Raw genomic sequence first — 19,558 nt, 5'->3', positions numbered from 1 at the left:
TATACATATAAGGAATTTCAAAATGTAAGAAAGTAAGTACTGTAAGTAAATTTGTTAGTATGCGAAAAACATCTCGATTTGATCAAACTAGGCGCGCACGGTGGTCTCGGGTAATATTTCAGCAAGCGCGCAAGGTGCTGTCGGGTAGCTGTCATTCTGCAACCACGAGGTCTTCGAGCAGCGTTTGCGGGTCTTACGAGCAAGAGTTTGCGTTTCGTCGTCCTCTAGCAGCATTTCGAGTTCTTTCTAGCAGTGTTTCAAGGTCTTGCAACCACGAGTTCGCATTTCGCCATCATTTAGCAGCATTTCAACCACGAGTTCGCGTTTTGCCATATTCTAACAGAGTGTCAAGGTCTTGCAACCACGAAGTCACGTTTCGCCATCTTCTGCATCTTTAGCAGCCTTTCAAACCACGAGTTCACATAATTATACATACAATACGTTGCTGTTTCACAAATTAAAAGTGTATTACTATAATATATTTCAATGTCAAATTTACAGAGAAATACATGTATGCTAACCAGTTACATGGATGTTAACTTCAATAAATATTCAAACGTTTCTTTTTTAATATTCGTATGCACAGTATTTACATCCAGTAAAAAACCATATACAGGTGTTAAACAGATCTTCAAAAGCAGGGGGCAGCCCTAGTGAAAACTATTACTAGTTTAAATAATAAAAGGATTGAATCAACAATGTGGTCGCATGCAGGTTTAGAGCTTCATGAGTAAAATATCGGATATAATTCGCAAACAATTTTACACCAAGGGCGCTTCTATTTGGCCAAAATTTCAAGTTTAAATGGTTGGATGTAAATGTCGCGCGCGGATATACTGAAAATTTTACGGAACAAAGTTGAAGACCTTCCATCGGAGGTACGCCACTTTTCCATTCATTTGCCCAAAGTTACATTCCCATTTTGTTGTTTTCTTGTTACCTACGCTTTTAACTGTATGGGAGGCTTTTCGACAGGATCGCAAGAAGCCTTTCCATTTGGCAAGGAAAATGTCCGGAATTACAAACCAAAAATTTTGGTTTTAGACAATAACTCCTGGATTGAACTTTTTTCTTATAGACCCGGGTACATCCGCTCCTCCCGTACGGCATCATGGGAGCTAATGCATTGCTGGCGAGCATACTATGTATGACGTTGCCGGAGACACGCGGACTGCCCACCGCAGAAACCATGGACTCAGAAGAAAGCGCAGAATTGGCCATACAGAATATAGCTATGGACGATATAGTGCTGAGTGGAGACAAGGAGAAAGATAAGGAAGGAGACGAAAGAACGGAGGTAGAAAAAGATGTGGGAATACAGAATAAAGCTATCGACGACATAGAGCTCAGCGAAGACAAGGAGAAAGGAGAGGGAGAAGACGGAAGCGCGGAGGTAGAGAAAGTGAACGAAGAAGAGCAAAATGGTACAAAAGAGGAAGAAAAGGAGGAAGACGAAAACAAAAACGCTAACCCACTTGATAACACTGCTTTTTAGGAGCGAAGTTCCGTATTTACATGAATAAATGTTTGGGCATCTGTTACAAACTGGTCACCTTGGGAGATGGGGGTGGTGGTGGGGTGGGGGTTGTCCTAGCGGAAGCGTTTTATAATAGTAACAGGGTCTTTCTCCGGGGTTTAATCTTAAAATTGAAAAAAAAAAAGGAATTTCGTAGTTATAATAGAGGTCTCAAAACTCCTATTTTCAAGTTTTTACTTGAAAATCAAGTGTGTATACATAATAATAATAATAATAATAATAATAATAATAATAATAATAATAATAATAATACACCCAATAATAAAGGTTTATTAGCATTCCAAAAATGAATTGGGTCTTCTATGCCAAAAAAAGTTCCTATTCTACTCTAATCACTACACAGTACTACACAAAACATGGTAAAATATAATAATTTACAATAATACCATATTTTAATTAAAGAATTAAAATATGAAGAAACTAAAATGTAGATGTAATGAAATTCATGTAACTTCTAATCTCTTTCGAGAATTATTGATGAGATATGATGTCAAATTTCTCCTAAAAGATCGAAAGTCAGTACAGTTCCGCAAATAACTTGGTAGTGCGTTGAACATGGCTGCTGAACTGTCTTAAAAGGTGCAACTTTCGATAGGCACCTTTAATCTGACTTCACAGGAGGAGCGTAGGTCTCTTGCTGGTATGTGTTGTTCGAGTTTCAAGTACTGTGGCCCATAATCGAAATATAGTGCTTCGAATATGCACTGTAGTAACTGATAACTTCTATGCTCTATCAGCGGCAGCCAGTTCAGTAGCTCCCCTAAAAACGACTGCGTGGGAGGCTACCAGTCCAGCTGCAGGCAGTCAGCTTCTCTCGCATAGCGACCTAAGACATATCCTGCACATACATTTTGGACTCTTTGTAAGCGTTTCTGCTGACACAATGGCAATGGATAGAATACTGTACTAGAATAATCTAACTTAGATAGGATCAAACTCTCCACTAACTGCTTCTTCACACGGAACGATGCTAGGTTGCGTAACTTCTTCATCACGGCCAGCGCTCTGTAGCATCAAGTAACCCATAAAAATTGGATACCAGGGAGTCTCTAGTCGGGGGAGGGGGCACCTCTCAGGGTTGGGGAGGGGTGATATGGATATGAATTTGCGCCAGTGATACTGACAGCTCATGCCAGCTTGGAAAGGGAGTTGGAGGTTGCTTACAAGAGATACTTAATTAATACGGTGTTTCACAAAGTACTGACCAAAATCAAACAATGAACAGTACTGCGAATGTTCCAGAAGCATGCGAGAACGTAGTCTCCTTCGCAGCCGTTATTAGGGTCGTCACGACATGCGTGACATTACCCATCTTCCCTTACCCTAGTCCGACTCTTCAGGCTGTTCCTTCCACGTTCCGCTTTAAAACTTAATTCTCATTTCACGCTTTTCTCGGCGAAAAGGAGACATAGGTCAAAGCACAAACGTAGGCGGTCTTGGTCATTTTAGCGTTTTGAAAAACAGAACTTAAATTTTCGTTTAGTCCGGGAGGGGGTACTCCGTATATAAGCTATATAGGTGTGTGCAGCGCCAAAGGGTATGAGTTTTGAGTCGTTTTAGTCTGAAGGTATAGATTTTAACCATTTTGGTCTGAAAACGAGAATGGATTTTAGAAACCAGTTCTGAAAATGGGTATGAATTTTGGAGGCCAAGGGCCCGTTTCTCGAAAGTCCCGGTAACTTACCGTATACCGGGCCCGATACCGTGTAGCATGAAAATTTTGCGGGTTCTTATTTTTGCGGATTTTGCGGATTGGCCACGATCCGCAAAAATTAGTTCCCGCAGAAAAAAATACCCGCAAAATAAAACGCCGCAAAAAATAACTCCCTTCAGTCAAATTGAAAACTTTGCTTGTAATAGACTTGTGCCACTGGGCGTTATAAATTGGACTCAAACAAGAACACGGACATGATTTTCCATTGTAACCAGAGCTTGGACACATACGGTAGTCTGTTTCGCAAACAAAACAATGTGTAAAGAACAGAAAATGTAAAGTGTACAGTAATTCAGTACATTAGATTGGCACGAATGGAGTCATCTGAAGGAACACCATTTGCTAGGGCGTTTCCGATGCCAGATCTTTTACATCCATTCTCAATGATTGCGGAAGTTTTCTGCTTCTTGAACAATGAATCGCAAAAAATAGTTCCCACCAGAAATTTCAGTCATCTCGAGCCGCAAAAATTTGTTCCCGCAAACTACAAAATATCGCCAATCCGCAAAATAAAACTCCCGCAAAATTTTCATGCTACACGGTAAGTATATTTTGAAATGTTTTTTCGCCGATTACACAGTGATTACAGACATGGTACTTGGCCAATGTTTTCATAGAATTATAAGATTTTAAAATTTAGTATTCAAAGCTAACAAAAATTGACTTCTGTTAAGAAACATTTATCACCAAAGACACTTGTCGGGCCTGGTAAGTTACCGGGACTTTCGAGAAACGGGCCCCAGGTCTGAAAAGGTGTACCAAAAAATACCTATTTTGATATGAAAGCGGAACCAAGCCGCACACTCCCAACTAAAAATTCCGAGAAGTACTTTTCCCCGGGCCCCGGGCCCCGGGCCCCGGGCGTTTATATACATCGGCTTGTTTAAACTCCAAAACAAAGCATGATTTGATTACACGATAGCATCGTATGACAGAGGTGCGAATGACAAGTTTGAAAATAAGCAAAGGTTAGATAAAACAGACATACATCCCAGGGGAGGAACCGCTAGCGACTCTTACCTTTTAACCTTAGTACATGAAATTAAAACTATATCGTTTTTTCTTCTACCTCAAAAATAAGCCAAAGCGTTCCCTTTTTCGGTAGTAAGCGTAATGTTTTGTGCTGTGATTTCTAATATTGAAGTCCAAATGAGGCCGCTACTATTCAAATCAAAGGTTAAAATCCAAGCTTTCGCCGATCAACGCCATCATCAGGAATAAGAAAAAGTATTGCGGGTAGAGCTTACTGATGCAAATAAATGTAAAGTAAAGACATCTCTCTAAGGCGGACAGCGGACACTTTTTTCCAACATGTTGGTTCAAAAAACCTCTCAAAGCGGACACCGGGTGTTTTTGAAATTTTATAACAGGTCCAAAATTCCGAAAAATTAACGCAATCTGATAACAGTGGTTTTAACAAAATATACTAGACCTTACAATATGTCTTAATCAGGAGCCGATACTGGTCTTAATACAATATTAAAATCACTTTTCCCGTCATTTATACAACAACTCATTTGCGCTGCCGTTTACTGGAATCAGTTGAGTCACTTGTATTCTTCCTTCGCTTTTTCGCGTCTTGGTTTAGATCAACCGCAGTTGTAATCTTCTCGTTTTCTTTACCTATGCACTTTGCTATCCAGGCCACGACCTTTGGAACACCTTGAAACTTGTACTTGCATGGGACTTCAAGCCCCTAGCCACCCCCACGGTTTAATCTTTTTCCTGTAACTTCACAAGAGACGCTACTTGGTTCAAATTCCCGCGTGATACTCCCCCTTCAATTAACTCAGTTACCAGTTTTGGTTTTTTGCGACTCTTTAGGAATGTTCAAATTTTACTTTTCACTGCTACCGTCAAGCATGTACCGTGAAGGTGAAAAAGGCAAGCCCTTTCAGCAGTTTCAGGCGGAGAGCCCTCAGCCGGCTCACTATACTGAACGGAACGGATGTCGAGCTGTTTACAATCGCTTTTTTTTTAATAGTTTGTAGATAGACATCAGTGTTTTATTCAATAGCTCGCAGTGCTTTGTACTTCCTGTACATTTTTTACTAAATGTCTATTAAAAGGCTGCGGCCAATTTTGGCTGACTTACTTTTTAATTTCGGATTGTTTGTTTGTTTGTTTGTTTGTTTGTTACAAAGGGATCACAATGACATCACCCTCCTTACACCTCTTAGTTCTAACCCCGAAAAATATCCAGAATGCCATTGAGCTATTTTTCTAATAAAACATTGTATTAATTTCTACCCAAAACCTCACTAGTCTTTACAGCCACGTGATTATCACTCGGCGACACAGAAGCCCATGACCCAGAGGGGAGAGGGGCAGGGAGAGAGTATGGGTACTTCCACATGTACCGCGAGGGTACGGCCGTTCCATCTTAAGGTTTTTTTTTTTTTTTTTGTTCGGCGAGGAAATTTAGGGATTTTAATGCAGACATCAGACTACGGAAAGGTGAGGAAATTTGTTTGGACATCGAACTCGTTCAGGTTAAATGTATGGACGGAGGGAGAAAGGTGTTAAGGTGTGTATCTTTCAAGGAACATGACTAAACTGAATACCTGTCTTTTGTCAATTCTTGACAAGTCGTCTTTCAAATCTTTGAAACTGGTCATTCTTTGTGATGAAAAGGATCAGGGTCACACGCCGTGCGGCAAATGTCTGGGTTGAGTCCCTCCCCCCCCCCCCCCCCTCCCCCCATCACTGAAACAATAGGAAACAAATAACTGATTAACTTAACCGTCCATCAAAGTTGATGAGTCAGTGCAGTACTCTTTAGGGCTCGGGTTCAGTCACGCCAGTTCAGTTTTGCTGTGCTTCAATATCTTCGTGCTATAAAAGTTTCATAACAAATCAGTGGATTGCCAGAGCATTTGAGAAGAGGAAATCACAGAGCAAAGGTAATTCAAACTCGAAAAGGTTTGTGCATTCTTCGAACGGCAAAATGTGGGGCGAGCTGCAGGCTATCAGGGTCCAGTGAAAATAGAGCTTTTGAATCAACTGCAAAATGTAGCCAAGTGGCTCGCATTCACACATAAACATGTGCTGAATGGTTGAAATATTCATGGCCGGATCTTGGGGACTCGAAAAACAGGGGGGGTGAAAGAGAATCTTCTAAAATACGCAAGGAAGCGAGAACGGCGTATGGATGCTGCGATTTTGAGTTCGTTAGTTCGGCCCGGGATAGTCGTTTCCTCAGGGGGCGAGGCGGGGGGGGGGGGGACTCTTATGTCAAAAAGGTACCAGGGAGCTGTAAAGGAAATTTTCCTGATTTTTGGAGTGTCTTGTTTTCTTTGTTTTTTGTTTTTTTCTTGTGAAATTTAAATTGACAGTTTGGTTCTCGTGAATCGTGGCTTGACCATTGATTGGAAATGAGAATTTTTAATTTACGTTGAGTTCGAAATCCGATTTTTCGCTTCTTTGTTATTTAGCAAGGGCTGTCATACAATTTGATAGACAAAGGCTGGTAGTTTGTGGCCCCAGATGAGAAACTTCTTTCTGGTGGTCTTTGGCTTTTCGTTGTGTTTTCACTTGGATGTTTACCTACAATAGAACAATTGAAGTGTTTGTTTACAAACTGTTATCTTCTTCTTATAGTGCAAAGTTTAAATTACAAAAGCGTGCAAAACTTAAAAATGGCTGGAGAGGAAGCCTTTCCTCCGCAATAATCTAGTAGTGTAGCAGTTCTCGTAAGCTTGTAATTATAGCAGCTGCTATAGTGCGCTATAGTTTTAAGGGTTGGGGGCTTGCTACATTACCCTAATAATCACTGTTTTTATGCAAAGAGAAAGCGATATTTTCAAGGACTGCAAATATCTTTGTTTCTAAGGAGGATGCAAAGAAATATCGTTTCACTTACACATTCATTATCACGCTAGCGCTGCTTATTTCAAAGGCATGACGATGTGGGCCTGGGATCTAAGAACTGGGGAAAATGTAAAGCAAAATAATCGCGAAGAATTGTTCACCGCACCATTTTGCAAGTACGAGGCGTCCGCTTTCCTGTAAAACTTACAATCGTTGTTTTTATCAAAATAAATACTTTGACATGCACCTGTCGCTGTGCGAAATGTGATTGGTTACGGCAAATAGCAGTTAGCATTTTTAATCACTCGAACTCAGAACGAAGTACGTGTTTTCCTTGCTCTTGTGAACTTCTATTATGCAACCAGCCAAAGTTGTCTCAATGAAAATACACCTATCATGTGTGGTCGGTAACCACACCGAGATCAACTCTGTAAGGTCACAGGGAGTGTAGTTATGCAAGAAAAGCCAACCAGTATCACAAGTTTTGATGTAAACTATTCCCCTTTTTTCGTGAAACATGAAATGCCCGTTTTATATTCTCCGTGAAATGTGAAAAAGGCCGTTTAATTTCTTCGTGAAGCATAATCAAGAGAGTCCTTCTTTAGCACCCTCGTACCAGGACCTTTCACCCCTTGGTACCCTACCCCCTCCCTCTCACCCCCCCCCCCCCCTCCCACAGGTCATTTCACTAGTCAGGGGTCACAGGGGTCAAAATAAATGTGGTGCCTGCAAATTATCGGGGAGTCGTTGTCATTCGCTGAACGTGGTAGAAGACAAAATTTCTTAAACACAATTTGTGGTTGTTTCAGCTTTTTAGAGACTCTAACGACAAACGATCGAGCTCAAAATCGAAGCTGAGCTGCGCGCGAGGGAATAGGAACCGGGCCAATGGCATTTTATTTGTTTTTGTTTTTTTAACTGAGCGGGTGACAAGTGAAAACAAACATTGATTTCAGGGCTGCAAATAACTAACTGGCAGGCGCCAGTCACGTTGTCCGGTCAAACATGTTTTTGCTCGGACACTACCCGTTTTTGGCCGGTCAAATTTTAACAGTCATAACTCTTGGGATAGTGAACCCAGATTGCACAGTAATCCTTTTATAACTAAAAAAAAAACAACAACAACTGAATCCAAGTCGGTTTGGCAATAAAAATATTAAAATTTACATGTAATAGTTTTACTACTCTTTACTGCGAAGCAGCCTCGCATAATTTCAGTACGTAGAACGGTTACGCAAGATACAACCGCAATTGTCCGTTTTACTATACATCTGGCAAAATCACTTATAATTAAATATTACACTTTGGCAATCGCCACATCATTTCTACAACTGAACTTTAAGTAAAATGTGCAGAATATATGAAAGCTGAAGGATTCAATCGGTCTCTTAATTAATTTGAAAAAAGAAGCTAACTGAAATGTAAACATAAACAAGAAACACTTAACTTTAATTCATACATGTATCGTCTTAGGGTTTCGAAATTCGGCAGCACTGTATGTAATTGTATTAAATGCATGGCGTCCAATGCGCTCGCTGACTTTCTTCCATTTAGAATCCCTTTAAGAAGACCTTATTCTTCCACTTTTTGTGTCATACGCTCCATTTTTGAGTTGCATCGAGTGATGAAATCACCAGAAAGCTTAGTAACCAAGCATGTTTTGCAGGTTGTGCCGGAAGTAACGTATGGTTTGTTCGCTTTTCCCACTTTGCAACAAATACTACGTGGAGAATTCTTGGTGCCGCGAGATTATTCTTCGTGAGGGGGCTTTCTGATCATTCAACCAATCAAACAAACAGTCAATCACTTTATTTAAGAGTCAATCATAATATCTAGCCAAAGGTAAAACCCTCTACTAATTAACGGAAGACACGATGATTTGCGGTCGCGACAGGACTTGATGACATCGTGTAAATTTGCGACTACCGGGAATTTCTCGACAGCAAATTTGTCTAGTTTTATATTCGTTTTTTTTTTCTTTCGGAGACATGAATGTTGTCCCTCGTGATTATCAAATAGTTAAAAATTAAAATTTCTCTGAACGAGTCGGTAAAGGACCGGACAAGATGTCCGGCAATGCAAGGATTTGTCCGGTCAATACCCAATTTTGACCGGACATTGTCCGTTGACCGGCCGTTATTTGCAGCCCTGGATTTTGGGTCTGCTGGTTGTTATTTTTGTCCTATCTTATGAACTTCTAGCGCAGCCTTCCTCGCAGACGCTCTTTTGGCTTGTAACGAAATCTCGTTGGGAAGAAAACTTGCGTGACGGGAGGCTAATGAACTTCCAAAACATAAGTGTATGTCGCAGGAACAATCTACGCCGGTTTGTGAACGAGTGCAAGCTCTATTTTCTATTGCTGTCTATTGGCAAGAACTATGATAATGACATCACATTCCACCTGCGAGTACGTTTACCCGCCAAAGAGAAACCCATCTGTTTTTTTTTTCTGATTATTCTCTCCATTGTGATGGTCAAACACCTTAATCAAATGATGTTAAAAAATACTTTGTTTTGTCAAAAAAAAAATCACTTTAATATGAAATTCAGTGCGGAGCTGATAATTTCTATAATCTCTGTAAATGATGTCGGTAAATATTGAAGACCTGTCTAAGGCCGGTAAGTAAACTTATGCCATCACTAAAACAAATTTTCGCAGACCTTTAGCCAGGCAGTCGAGTCTTGAGCTTAGCTTAGGTTTTCTGTTCATGCAGTGTTGTCTGGCATTGCGATAAAATCCCAATGCATAATGAGGTAACACGATAAAATTGTTTTAATAACATGTCATTACCTTTGTAATAGTGCATGTAAGCAATTGGACGACGGGGATTGGTTACAGTTTATAATAATCTCACTCCCACCATCTCGATGGACTGCTTGCTATACACATTTTTTTCGTAAAAACTGAAAGTGGGCTCGACATTTCGAAGAACAATGTTTAAAGCATTGCGTAGTTTAACATGTATCCTGCGATTTGTCTCCTTGCGAAAAACAAGTTTCACAAAACATTACCAAGTGCCTTCCACACGGCATTATGATGACTCTTCGTTCTACCCCTAATCCTGTGGTGGGAATAGAATTCCATTCAGAAGGGAGTAGTAATGATCCCACTTACTTTATACTGCAGAAGAAGCCTGGACGGTTAGTTTGTCAGCGCCGGAGTGGTTTGAATTCGGACCTCGGTGTTACCTACCTAATCATCCATCTACATATTTATTCAAAAGTTAAAAATACCTTGCGACCTACCTTGATACCGACATATGTACTTAACATAACTCACATAACTGGAGGACCATGAAATGTGAACGGCGTGATTAATCGTTAATCGTAAAATACTGAGAACTTTCATTCTCGTTTCAGGTTATTTCTCTGAACGCTAGCCAGTTTTCGTAAAAGGGCAAGATGGCGCTGACGGTGGACGATATATTGGAGCGAATCGGGAGCCTGGGGCTGTACCAGATTCGATTGATCTTAATTCTCAGCTACATAGAGTGGTTCAACATGACTTTCCAGGTAAGTACTTCATGTGAGAACTCATGTGATGTCTCGAACTCAGTTACAAGTGTTAACTTTTTCCCAAGCAGTGACACTTTCATTGGTGTAATGTGGTGTGAATTTTTGAGTAAATGAAACTTTAAAGCACGACCCTTCAAAGGAAAGCTACTGGGCAGTACTTTCTTCTGGTCGTACTTTGTCTATGCTTTACAAGGTGGATCTAACTTTTGTGTCTGGGAATGAAATCCTCAAGTGTCACCTTTCGAGTGAAAGCTACTGAACAGTACTTTACATATGTTGTGCAAGGTGGCTCTAACGTCTCGGTCCATGAGTGAGACCATTCAAACAAAAGCTATACCTAATCATGGTTTGCTGTTTTGAGCAATACTTCTCTGTGTACCGTTTTAATACTACAAGGTTTTCGATTGTACATCCTATCATATTCCACAAGTAATCCTATTTTCATTGATACACAAGAACTGTGTACATGGCGAAATCACGTCACGAACACTGGAGCGGATATTCATGCAGTTGCTATATACAACGAGAACATATTAAATCACGATGTTTTCCCGTGCCATTTTCCTGAAGAGAGCAGCATGCGTTTGTTAGAAGCACGTGCATATAGGTTACGTGTACACTAAAGCAGTAAGCTGGTAAGTGTTTATGGACGGTGCCTGCTTTTGATACTGCGCGCACGTTCTATGCATCGAAGGAAAGTTGGAAAAAAAATACGAGTTTCGTAAGTAACGTACCTGGTAATACAAAGAGATTTTTGCCGCGTTTATGACTACAGTATTGGGGAAAAGCAGATCTTAGGAAGTGTTATTGGAATCCAAAGAGGCATTAGCAATACCAAGAGATGTTTCACTCTTTGGCAAGTTAACCTCTCTCTCTACTACACTTACTTAACTTCTCTTTAGAGTTGTAGTTACTCCGAGAAAAGTAACTCATTCTTATATGGAGTATTATGCGTCTTCCAGGTGATGGTGCCCACGTTCATTGCCGCTGAACCCAACTGGATGTGCGCAGACAATCACAACGCGTGTAACTTTACTGGAACTTTCAAACCATCAGACAAGAGGCGATGCAGTATGCCGAGAGAGGCCTGGAAATTCACTGATGATTTCACCTCCGTTGTCACTCAAGTAAAAAATACAACATAGTTTTAATTCCTGGAAAGAGACACTCGTTAATCTATCTGTACTTTTATGGGACGTTTGAAATTAGTAGGAAAAGAAGGTTCTGGTCTTGCGGGTTTTCAAAGCAGTGGTATCAACATTAATAGCGGCTGCGTTTGCGTCGAACAGTCGATGAAGATTTCCGTAAAATTTTTTCATCTTCTTCATTTGATTGCTCTCAAACAAAATCTGAAAGTTTGCCAGAAGAAAGTCTTTTAAATAATTAAAAACACAAAAAATCTTGGGAAACTTTCCAGTAATCGTGGACTTGATAAGTGTTATGATTATATAGGCTTTCAAACAGCTGAACTTTGCCAAGTTATTACTTAAGTGGATAAAGAAACTAGGATGCTGCGTCGGTGGGACCAAAGTAGAATAGAATGTTTGGTTTATCACTAATGGTAAATTGGCCACCGTAGAGAGATTCAAGTGCGTCAGTTATCAACGCTGTTGATAAACCAAACATTAGTCAAGTGGATTTTTTTAGGACAATTAATTGAAAATCTGTTTATGTGTTGCTTTTGTTGTTGTTTGATTTCAGTTTGACCTGGTTTGTGATCACGCCGTTCTCAGTTCTCTTTCCACTTCCCTTGTGTTCGCTGGATGGATGGTTGGTGCACTGCTTGGCGGGCTTTTGTCAGACAAAATCGGTCGTAAACCTGTGCTTGTCCTCTTTGCGTTTATGACCAGTCTGTTTGGTCTTTTGGCCTCCTTCCCGCACAAATTCTGGCTATTTATCCTCTTTAGACTTTGCACTGGTTTGAGTATAGGTGAGTTCCGTATTTCATAAGAAGATTCTTGGCCTCACACAAACGTATCTTACTAAATGAATCATTTTCTGCCCTCATCAGGCGGTGGGGGCATGGGCCTGTATGTGATGGCGACTGAGTTTGTGGGTAGGAGGCATCGTCACGTAGCTGGTAACTCGCTGTTTTACTCGTGGGCGTTAGGTCTTGTCATGCTCGCAGGTTTGGCGTATGGAGTCCGTGATTGGAGGATACTGTCAATCATATGCGCCGCCCCAGGACTTCCTGTTCTAATAGCCTGGCGGTAAGTAGCCTACTATTCAGTTGAAGTTTAGCCACCCGCAGATCCTAAAAGAATGAGCAGGTCAACTTGACCTGCGAGTGCATACACAGACTTGCGTTGAGTTCACGAACTTGGTCCGAGCTAAAGTTAGTGCTTCCAACTTCTTTCTACCCATTAACATGCAAAACTTCTTCATTGGTACCACCAGAGCAAAAAGTCTGAATTATAATAAGCTACGTGAATTTATTTACTCTGTTTCAAGGTATATACCCGAATCTACAAGGTATTTGTTGCTGAAAGGGAAGGTTGCGGAAACAGAGGAAATACTGCGAGAAATTGCCACCACTAACAAGAAGGAGTATCCCAATGAACCGCTCTTTAACCCAAGTGCTGATGGCAAACTACAGCAGATGGGTGACGTCAGAGATTTGTTTCGAACCAAGAAAATGTTGCACAGGACACTTGTTTCCTGGTATGCCTGGTAAGTGCCACAGGAGACTTGTATCCTGGTATGGGTTTTAAGTGCCACAGGAAACTTGTATCGTCGTATGCTTGTTAAGTGCCACAAGATATTTGTATCTTGGTATGCTTAGTAATCTTGATAGGCCTCGCAAGTGTTACAGGAAACTTGTAACCTGGTATGCCTGTTAAGTGGCACAGAAAACTTGTATCTTGGTATGCCTCGTAAGTACCATAGGACACTTGTATCCTGGTAGGCTTAGTAAGTGCTAAAGGATCCTCGTATCTTGGTATGTTGCTAAATGACCAAGGAAACCTGTGTTTTAGTATATCTCTTGATACTTGCCTATCAACCAAATAAATTATTTGCCAGTGAAACAATATTTCTCATCAAGGTGATTATCTTTTCTTTTAGGTTTGTAAACGGTCTGGTTTACTACGGTGTATCATTCAGCACTCCAACACTTGGCGGTAACATGTACTTGAATTTCTTTCTCTCTTCAGTCATCGAGATTCCCGCCAATTATGTGGCCATATGGTTATTAGGCAGGTAAGTGGTGACAGATTGGTAATGTAGACAGAGGCAAGGCTACTGAGAGCATTGAAAGAAACCAAAGGTTTCCTGTTGTTTTGATTCCTTGAGAGCACACGAGAGTAAAAAAAATCGAGAGTCAATGAATGTGAACGAAAAGAAGTAAGAGAGTTTACGTCCACCGAATCTAGCGAAAACACGAGCAGACTCAAACTCTTCTTAGACGAGCGACGGTTCCGTCTCCTGAATGAGCAAAACAATGTCCCATCATCGGCTACTGATAGCAGAATAGATAGAATGTAGCTTTGTGCTTAGAACGAAAAGAATTGGTCGGAATACGAATAATTAAGGATTGATTATCCAGAATAGGAATAACAACAGTCGCTAAAGAATGGGGCTTGAATTTCATTTATTCCTTCGTTTATTTATTTATTATTATTTTTTTCTGTAGGTTTGGTCGTAAAAAGCCGCTCGTGTACTGCATGGTTCTAGCTGCCATCGCGTCCACCGGAGCAGTGTTGTGTACAATGTATGACCCGGGTGATGACAAAGGTAAGCAGGCTTATTCCATCGGGCAACTTCCATTTAAAAGTTTCTTTCTAATGAAAACGGAACAAAACAAATCGCGCCGTTTTCTGGTCATGTCCTACGATACAAATTGTAGCCAAACTGATAAATTGTCCTTCGTATTTAAGATAAATGACTTGAGAAAGTTCTTATCAGTTTGCGAAAGAGTACTTCATTTTTCCCGCTGTCTCCGCTATGTTCGCTTCCTCTCTTTGTTGTCGTTTGTGTCTTCTTTCTTTTGCTGGAAAATGACCACCGTTGAAGAAAGCAAAAACGTAATCGGATCTTGTGTAAGCATTTGCCAAGTATATCATCTAGTCAGATAAATCATATTAGAAAACTGTGGTGATGATGTCAAGCATTCCCACAAACCCGTCATAATCCGCGTTTTACAGTTGACGAAACATTAAACTGACTAACTGCTGGTAACGACGAGAGAGGCTGTCACCAAGTCCAGTTGACAGGGAGGACTGGGTGGGGGAGTGACACACATAACTTTGATCTCAGCTGAGTTGACAGGGAAATTGTCCATCATAAAGAAATTCAAACTGAAGTTTCCAGTGTATGTATTTCATCCGAGTAAAAGGGGTGGGGTGGAATTTGCTCCGGTGACGACTATTACCAGAAACGTCAGCTTTTGAATCTCTTTACACTGGCCCCGGAAAATTTTACCCTATTTAATACAGTTGAACCTGTATATAACGGCCACCCTCGGGACTTGAGGAACTGGCCGTCTAATGTCAATTTTAATGGTGTATCATCCAAAAACATTTTATGCAAGGAAACAATAGGACAATCGTCACTCTTTCAAGAGATTAATACTTTAAACAAAGTTCAGTGCCAACTTGTAACTTAATGGTATAATATACGTAACACTGTGTAAAAGCACTGTGTAATAAATTGTCCTCTACTCTTGTACGGTGTACAGTACTGTATTTCTAACTCACTTACTTACGTGACTTGCAGTTCACAACAAAATATCTTATTCCGTCATTTCATAGTCGTTACGACCGAAGTGGAGTTATAAAGGTAATGTCGTTAATTAAAAGTAACACTGTATACAATAAAATTCTTCAAGTTAAAATTGGAATAGGGTAAGAATTACAGCGACTTAAAAAAGTCGGACACGTGCGTTTGGCGCCTTGGAATTTGAAACTTTTGTTTGTAGAGTAAGTCGTTGACAGTCGGCACTGCCAGCGACAATTCCTGTTATCCATGGTACTGTGCATATGGCTTAGTTTCTATTCAAGGGAGGCCGCTTAATACAGGTAAAAATAACAAAGAAAGACAAACATAGGACTGCTAAAGGGTGGCCGCGGCCGCTTAATAGAGGTGACCGCCTAACACAGGTAACAAATACAGCGTTTGTATGCGTGAAAAATCGGGACTTTAAAAACTGGCCGCTTAATAGAGGGTGGCCGCTTAATACAGGGCCGTTATATACAGGTTCGACTGCTCACTTTAGATGTTGAGATTAAAGGGGAAGTATCATGGGGTTTTTGACATCTTTTGTTAAAAATTATGAAATAAGACCTTCAACCAGCTGCCAAATAATTCTAGAAAGACGAGAGGAAAGAAATCAACTCAATTCTTGAAAGGAACAACTCGTGATCTGTTCTAGCGCATTTTGGAAACAAAAATGCGAAAACCTGAAAAACATTAGCCTAATATTTTTCAAGTTTCAATCCGTAACGACCTTTTCTGTTTCTGGCCAGAGGCACCAATCGACAGTTTTATTGTACTGGGGTCGTAATTTATAACAAACTTGACAATTATTTCCTTGTTTCTGCTGACAGACGAACATTTTTGGGTTTTGAAATAACAGCAAATTTGCGTGATACTTCCCCTTTAAGTTCATAGTTATGAAAGTGTGTTTTTTTTTGTTTTTGTTTCAGGTTTCATGGCAGGTCGCATCGTCATGGCGTTGTTAGCCAAGTTTTTCGTGTTTATTTCTTTTGATGCCGTCTACGTGTACGCTGCCGAGCTCTTCCCCACGGTCATCAGGTATTATTGTTACACTGTTGTTCTTTCTTGATCTGTGTCAGTAATCTGATGCAACTACAGGATTCCGCTTTCGGATGGCAATAAAATCCTTATTATAAAGGCTTCATCTACGTTATGGTGCATAAACCTCCGCCGGGTTTAGTTCGCTGTAAATTCATGATCTGGTAAGGTGAAATTCGTCCGGCTTCCCACTCCCACCTTAGTAAATTAAAGCTGTATAATGAAACTTGCCACTAATCTCTCATCGCATGACTGTTTGTCAATGTAAGGAGAAATGTATTGTTGATCACTTTCGTTGTCCTTTGTAGGAACATAGGTATGGGATCTTCAACAGCAGCTGGTCGGATTGGTTCGTTTTGCTCTCCGTATGTCGTCCATCTGGTGAGTAGTTTTCGCTTATTTTAAAATGTAGACCTGCATTAATCTTTTAAGCTCAAAGAAAATACCTTTTTTCGCAATGGATAGAGCACTTGCTTTCCAGTCTGTTCCAGCCGAACTGTAAGGCATAACGTACCATATTGTCTTCGCTACTTTTCACAGCGTCTGGTCCATCCACTCCTTCCATATGGCATCATGGGGATTAATGCGCTGTTAGCTGGTTTGCTGTGTATGACTTTGCCAGAGACTAAGGGAATGCCGACCGCTGAAACTGTGGACTCGGAAGAAGGCGCAGAAGAGGCATACGTCGCATTACAGGTGGGGATTTTATTGCGTTTGACGAAGGAGACGCATACTAATTTGTTGGTGTGCCTGTGTTGTCGTGTGCGTGTCCTATGCATAACGGCAGATCTTTTTCGTTCGGCGTATGTATCGTTCATCTTTTCGTCGCCATTTTGAATTACGTTATGTTGTAGTTCCCCAAAATAGATATTTCGAACGCACTGCCTAGTCTTTGACTACAGCTAGTTTTATGTTCGTTTCTTATGAGGGTCAGTAAAAAGTGTGCATGATAGACGGTTTATGCCATAACAAAATAAGGCTTACAAAAACTAGTTCAAGAAAGTTGCTTCTGCATTTAGGATCTCTTTCAAATGTTGGGGCCACTTTCTACAGAATAATATACACCAACACAGGACAGCACTGCTTTCAATATTGAGCAAACACTTTAATTATCGCGGGAAACACGACAGTAGAAAAGGTCTCGAACTAGTCGTGTTTGGAATATTTTGCCGCATGAGGCTGTGCTTTGCCAGCTCAGCACCTGTTTTTACTGCCCTTACGGCTATTCCTCGCCTAGTTTTTCCAGCTCATCTTAAGCTTCTGAAGTGATTATTTTGACCCGTATAATTATTTATTTGAATGTTGTTTTACTTCATGATTATTGCATCTTACTGTTTTTAAGGCCCTTCTAGTATTAACAAAAGCTATTCAGGAGTGGTAATAAACTAAGAACAACCAAAATTTCACCGAATGGCAAAGCTGCACACTTGTTGCACAAACTATATAAGCATATATTTTTTAGGTACGAGGTGGCCTCAACTATAAGCCTGGTGGTTTCTAGAGGTCACCTCGCCATACATTAACCACTCAATAAATTGTAAATATATTAGAAAGAAAGGCAAATAAACTTCAAACTTCATAGTCATAGAATGTTCGCTCAGATTCAGAGCCACCATAACTTGCACAGTATTAAGCTTAAACTTTACAACAGATTTTCATTTTACAAAGGTCTGTTTCTAAGAATTAACAACTTGGCGTGTAGTCTTACACCTTATCACAGGCAACATTACATTATCAAAAATCACATGCACACCGAAGTCAGCGGGCCGCTTTGGTCAACGAATGCACGTACGTCCGCTCACTTACAATTTTGTGTGTACTTTATATATGACATAACAATTACTATATATCAAGTTGGGGGCATAATAATTACCATATATCAAGTACTTACCATAGTCCAAGTCCACCTGGGGATCGAGGCACACAGACTGTGAAACTGTGCAGCACATTAACGTGTAAAATCTATATTTCAGGCCTCTTATGGAGAGAAGAGTGTGGAGGAGAAGACTGATCTAACGATGGAAGACACTGTAAAGGATATTACCAGCAGCCGGGCACACCTTGTGGACGGTGAACTTCATACTGCTATGTAAAGTAATCGGGAAATATCGACTGTGAGATAAATGCGTGCAGACTTAGGACTTTAGGAGTAAGGGTGATATAAATTGACCTTGAAATTATTTTTTTTCTTATTTTAGCTACAGTGGTTTTAGTAGTAACTGATTTTGAAAGTTAAAGTTTTTAATATGAAACACTGAAAACTGCCACATATAACCCAATAGACACGAACTCGAAAAAGAAATGTTTTTAGCCCCGAAATGGTTTTTGAGTTTTGAGGCCATTATTAAAGGATTCCTCGGTTCCATTGATGCACCATGATCCGAGTGATCTGGGATCATTGATCCTGATCTGGATCATCCCAAAGAAACGCACCCGTATGTGTGCTATTATTACAAACATTTGAATTATGTTTTGGAAGCAGCATAGTAAAGTTTATATTAATCCCAAAGATTTTATAAATTTTGAAGCATTTTTATATACAATAAAGAATGAAAACTGGTGGTCTATCTTTGGCTTGCGTACGCCGACCGCTGATCAACAGAAGCGAATTTTTAATCTTCATTAAAAAATTAGACACAACATATGTGTGGCTTTACAATCAGTGAAGAACTTACAACCAATGAGGAACCAAGCAAATTACAGATTACAAATTGAGTTAAAAAAACATCAAGAAATAAACCTAAAAAGGCATCTATTTACAAAATCCCATTTAAACCTTTCAGTATTCACTCTAGGGGGTATGAAATCATGGCCCTATCTCTAAGAGCCCATCTCTAAGAGCCCTATTTCATTTAGGTGGAAGCAAGTCAAACAATACATGGCCACTGTCATTGATGATTCTGTTGAACAGATCACAGTCCCTTTTCTTTATGACATCAGATTGTTGATCTAATGATCGTAGGCCTCGTCGACAAATCGGTGAGATTACCCTTTAAATGAAATAAAATAATGCCAAGCGAAAGTTTTGCACTAAATTTGAGCTTTATTCACTACTTGAGCAAAGTTTGTTAGAAGGTAATATATACATTTTACAAAACAATCAAAACCCTACGTGCTCTTTGATTGGTCCAAAGCTGTTTACGATAACTAGTGGTGTCCTTCCCAGGGCCCGCGCAACACTTATTCAGCGGAACTGCCCGTTAGTTCTCCTAGATCTGGAAAATGGTGTT

General features: G+C 40.2%; 2 protein-coding genes across 3 annotated transcripts in view; both read left to right on the top strand.

Moving 5' to 3' along the window:
- Nucleotides 1-1,643, top strand: part of LOC146461711 (organic cation transporter protein-like) — a 16,357-nt gene extending 14,714 nt beyond the window's left edge. Inside the window, exon 11 of one of the 2 annotated variants that reach the window (XM_085086573.1) lies at nt 1,079-1,643. In XM_085086573.1, the coding sequence (XP_084942699.1) occupies nt 1,079-1,495 (417 nt within the window). In that variant the 3' untranslated portion in view covers nt 1,496-1,643. The remainder of the gene's footprint in view (nt 1-1,078) is intronic. The other variant, XM_085086574.1, reaches the window with a different exon arrangement.
- Nucleotides 1,644-6,043: 4,400 nt separating this feature from the next.
- On the top strand, nt 6,044-19,215 carry LOC146461710 (organic cation transporter protein-like). The gene is made up of 12 exons (XM_085086732.1): nt 6,044-6,154; nt 10,422-10,574; nt 11,540-11,704; nt 12,279-12,507; nt 12,589-12,787; nt 13,029-13,247; nt 13,641-13,775; nt 14,209-14,309; nt 16,220-16,328; nt 16,637-16,709; nt 16,869-17,024; nt 18,302-19,215. The coding sequence occupies exons 2-12, from the start codon at nt 10,464-10,466 to the stop codon at nt 18,419-18,421; spliced, it is 1,617 nt and encodes a 538-aa protein (XP_084942858.1). The 5' UTR covers nt 6,044-6,154; nt 10,422-10,463; the 3' UTR covers nt 18,422-19,215.
- The last annotated feature ends 343 nt before the right edge of the window (nt 19,216-19,558 follow it).

The sequence above is a fragment of the Pavona decussata genome, unplaced genomic scaffold (genome assembly GCF_977016875.1).
Source record: "Pavona decussata unplaced genomic scaffold, jaPavDecu1.1 SCAFFOLD_195, whole genome shotgun sequence".
Lineage (NCBI taxonomy): Eukaryota > Metazoa > Cnidaria > Anthozoa > Scleractinia > Agariciidae > Pavona > Pavona decussata.
This window is presented reverse-complemented; position numbering and strand designations above follow the sequence as displayed.

Bases quoted from the DNA above. Each gene is read 5' to 3' on its own strand.
- LOC146461710 (XM_085086732.1), top strand. From the start codon at position 10,464: ATGGCGCTGACGGTGGACGATATATTGGAGCGAATCGGGAGCCTGGGG. The intron at 12,508-12,588 runs GTGAGTTCCGTA...TGCCCTCATCAG, and splicing joins TTGCACTGGTTTGAGTATAG to GCGGTGGGGGCATGGGCCTG. The intron at 12,788-13,028 runs GTAAGTAGCCTA...CTCTGTTTCAAG, and splicing joins CCTGTTCTAATAGCCTGGCG to GTATATACCCGAATCTACAA.